Source organism: Anopheles coluzzii, chromosome X (assembly GCF_943734685.1).
Source record: "Anopheles coluzzii chromosome X, AcolN3, whole genome shotgun sequence".
Classification (NCBI taxonomy): domain Eukaryota; kingdom Metazoa; phylum Arthropoda; class Insecta; order Diptera; family Culicidae; genus Anopheles; species Anopheles coluzzii.
In genome coordinates, this window is record NC_064669.1 from 26,826,680 (window position 1) to 26,830,338 (window position 3,659).

Consider the following 3,659-nt stretch of genomic DNA (forward strand, 5'->3'; position numbering starts at 1 on the left):
TTTGTTGCTTGGTAGTTAACCGCTCGCCGATGTCGTTTTTTTGGCTTACTAGCCGACGGTTTAGATTACACGTTATTCCGTAGTGTACGTGCTGCCCACAATATCGACATGTGGGTTTCTGACCTCTGTGTGTAGCCAGAGTTGTTTCTCCTCGTATTTCTACGTACGATGGGATTGGTTTTGCTGCCACTATTCTGACAAATCGGTACCCATTCGGGAGACCGGCAAACGGACTTTCTTGATTCCAACATCCTTCAAAGATGTGGATTACTTTCCCGTATTTTTGAAAGTGAAACTTTATTTCTTCATCCGCAATACGGGGCGAGAGGTCGTGCAGTTTAACCAACACAGAGCCATCATCCATAGTGATGGGAATAAATACTTCAGTGTCTTGACATTGCAGGGCATTCTTGCCGTCGTGCTCTTCCACGATCTTCAGAGCTAAGCTGTGGTCTTTCACGTCAATAAAAGCGCATGTAGACGTTGTTCTTAGGTGAATTCGTGTCACCTGTTCATGTGCTAGGCACAGCTTGGTTGTGAGGAAGTCCATTACTTCCTTTAATGTTGGTCTCACAGCCATCTTCGAGAAGTCCACTCTAAGCGAGGCTCCTCCTGACGCCATGATAGGGATTTCACTCTCTCGAAATACGTGTGTTCTCTCGGAGCTCTAGAACCGAACTGGACCCCTATTGGGTGCCGAATAATAACAGCAATTGGGTTACCGATACCACTGGTCGGGTAGCAGTGGTATCAGTTGGGGATTATCCTTTTCAGTTCATCATTGACAACCAACGCGAGGACTTCGTTGTGGTCGAGATGCGGGGAATCGTTTTCTGTTCCGTCTACCTACCACCCGTGGGTTCCGATTTGACTGTCGAGGAGTACAAACGCAAATGGACCGAAATTGTGTCTATACTCCCACGGAATCGGGACACCGTGATCGGGGGTGATGTAAACGCCTGGTCAGGTGCATGGGGGATAGAGCGGAGGCCAAACGATGGGGAAAGGGTATCTAGGGGGGAGTTGTGATGGATGCGGCGGCTGCTCTGGGATTGGTTCTCCTGAACCAGGGCAACCAGAGCACTTGGATTGGGGCAAATGGCCGCAACTCCATAGTGGACGTATCCTTTTGCAGCCCCTCCTTGGTAGGGGACAATAATTGGCGCGTGTGTGACGAAACCCCAAGTGACCACAACACTATCAAGTTTGTGGTCGGCAGGGTTCCGAGACAGCGCGCCAATTACGTGGGACACTCACCAGTGAATGGGGGACGGTGGTCCACAAGATTCTTCGACAAGGATTTGTTCGTTGAAATCTTGAGGGACCAGGACATTTTTGGGCATGTTGCTACGCCAGAGGAGCTGACCCAGGCCATTACGGTGGCCTGTGATGGCACCATGCCTAGGCAACCCCCAAGGCGACAGGGCCGGCGGCCAGTTTATTGGTGGACGTCTGAGATTGATCGGTTGCGCAGCCATTTTCATGGAATGAAACGGCGGTTCAACCAGGCCCGGACCGAGGAGCAGCGCGAGGAAAGGCGTCAAATGAAGTCGGACGCACGCGCTGCCCTGTAACGGGCCATCAAACTCAGCAAGGACCAACACAAGCAGGATCTGCCGGAACAATTGGAACCGCACGGCTTTGGCCCTGCGTACCAAATCCGCAAGCAGCAGTGGGAAGGAGCTCGGGTTCCGATGGAACGGGATGCCAATAAGCTCCAGTTCATCGTGAATGAGCTCTTTCCCGAGCGTCCCCCGATGGAGTGGCCCGAGACGGAAGTAGGTGGGGATCCACAGGATCCGGTCTCGGAGGAGGAGTTGGCGGAAGAGTTGAAGGAGATTGCCCGCTCAGTCAACCCCAAGAAAGCTCCGGGGGACGACAACATTCCGAACATGGCTGCAGCTGCGGCAATTCTGGCTTTTCCGGAAGTTGTTCCCAAAAGCTACAAGCAGCTACTGGAGGCAGGCACCTTTCCCGATGCATGGAAGCGGCAACAACTGGTGCTACTTACCAAGTCGGGAAAACCACCAGGAGAGCCCTCGTCATACCGGCCAATTTGTCTGCTGAGTGTGCTGGGGAAAATTTTAGAGCGGTTGATTCAGCGGAGGCTGACAACCCACCTGAAGTCGACCGGGGGACTTTCGGACGCCCAATACGGTTTCCGTAAAGGGCGTTCAACCGTTGATGCCATCACTCGGGTGATGAACAACGGGAAAGTCGCTCTAGACAAGAAGCGAAAGGGAGATCGTCTCTGTGCGGTGGTAACGGTGGACGTCCGGAATGCCTTTAACTCGGCAAACTGGACAGCGATCGGCCAAGCTCTGCAGCGTAAAAACACTCCGCCTTATTTGCAGGCGTTGCTGCGGAACTATTTCATTGGCCGAACGCTCCACTATGATACGGATGAAGGAGTAGTGTCGAGGACTGTATCTGCTGGCGCTCCCCAGGGTTCGGTTCTAGGACCAACTTCATGTACGACGACCTACTCCGCTTGCCGCTCGAAGGACTACGAGCGGACATCATCGGGTTTGCTGACGACGTGGCCTTCACATTTTTGGGAAGGACCACGGAACAGGTCAGCGCATTAGCAACGGCTAACCTGGAGAGGATCGAGCGGTGGCTGCAAGGAGTCGGTTTGGAACTTGCCCACCAAAAGACCGGGTTCATGATCTTTTGTACCCATCATGTCCCGCAGCTCGCAGAGCTTCAAGCGGGCGGTCACTCGATCCAATCCACGGAAACGCTGAAGTACCTGGAAGTGGACCTCTGCCGCAAACAGCACCACAGCCGGCATCTGGAGAGGGTGGTCAATACCCTACAATCAACGAGCGGGATATTTTATCATGGTGTGTGTAAAAACCTAGAGTTAAGCGGAGAATCGGTGTGAAATACACGGAGGCGAGAGCGCGTTTTGGTTTCGACACAGTTTTGGCACTAACACAATTACACATGTGGAAATGTGTGCGTTCATTTTCGGCCAGCTCGCTCAGTTTGATCTGCTCGCAGCGGTATGCTGATGTCGGTGTCTCGCTTGCACTGCTGCACCGAAAGTGCCTTTGTGTGCTCTCATTCTTGCTACAACACGAAATCGTCAGTACAGCTCAAGGATCGGCAGCGAGCGGCCGTACGTGCGTCAGCTTAAGTCCTGGACGATTGGTGTTATGATTTTGTAAAGTGTTCAAGTATTCAAGTGTTGTGCGAATTGAAATGAAGCTGCGCGAATGATTCGTAATGCATGTTATGTACATCGCGCAGCTTCATTTCTTAACTTTTTTATGTTTATAACAGGATCTACGCAGATATTCGGCCACTTCAACGTTTGCATCGATGGAGCGATTGATTTTATTTTAGTTTAATATTGTGTATGTTAATGTGTGAAATCGTGTAAAGTTATGTAAATGTTTGAATAAAGTGATGAAAAAAAGATCGACGAGTGTTTGTTTTTTGTTTAGCTTTAGATAACAAAAAAATACGCAGCAAGTGTGAGCGATCGCTGAACGAAAGAAACGCACACAGCGCAACACGAAAGAAACAAACACAAGCACACGAAAGGATGCTCGCGCATGGTGTATTTTGTATGGGCGCACGTGTATTTTGTATGGGAACGGGAGAGAACCGTGGTACCCGTTCCCGCCCCCTTTTTTAAGCCTAGGAAATCA

At 51.0% G+C, this 3,659-nt stretch overlaps 1 protein-coding gene across 1 annotated transcript; it reads left to right on the top strand.

Annotated features, from left to right (window-relative positions):
- Positions 1-2,139: 2,139 nt before the first annotated feature.
- LOC120960648 (uncharacterized) lies at positions 2,140-3,229 on the top strand. Its single transcript, XM_049607134.1, has one exon. The coding sequence runs from the start codon at positions 2,471-2,473 to the stop codon at positions 2,885-2,887; it is 417 nt and encodes a 138-aa protein (XP_049463091.1). The 5' UTR covers positions 2,140-2,470; the 3' UTR covers positions 2,888-3,229.
- Positions 3,230-3,659: the final 430 nt, after the last annotated feature.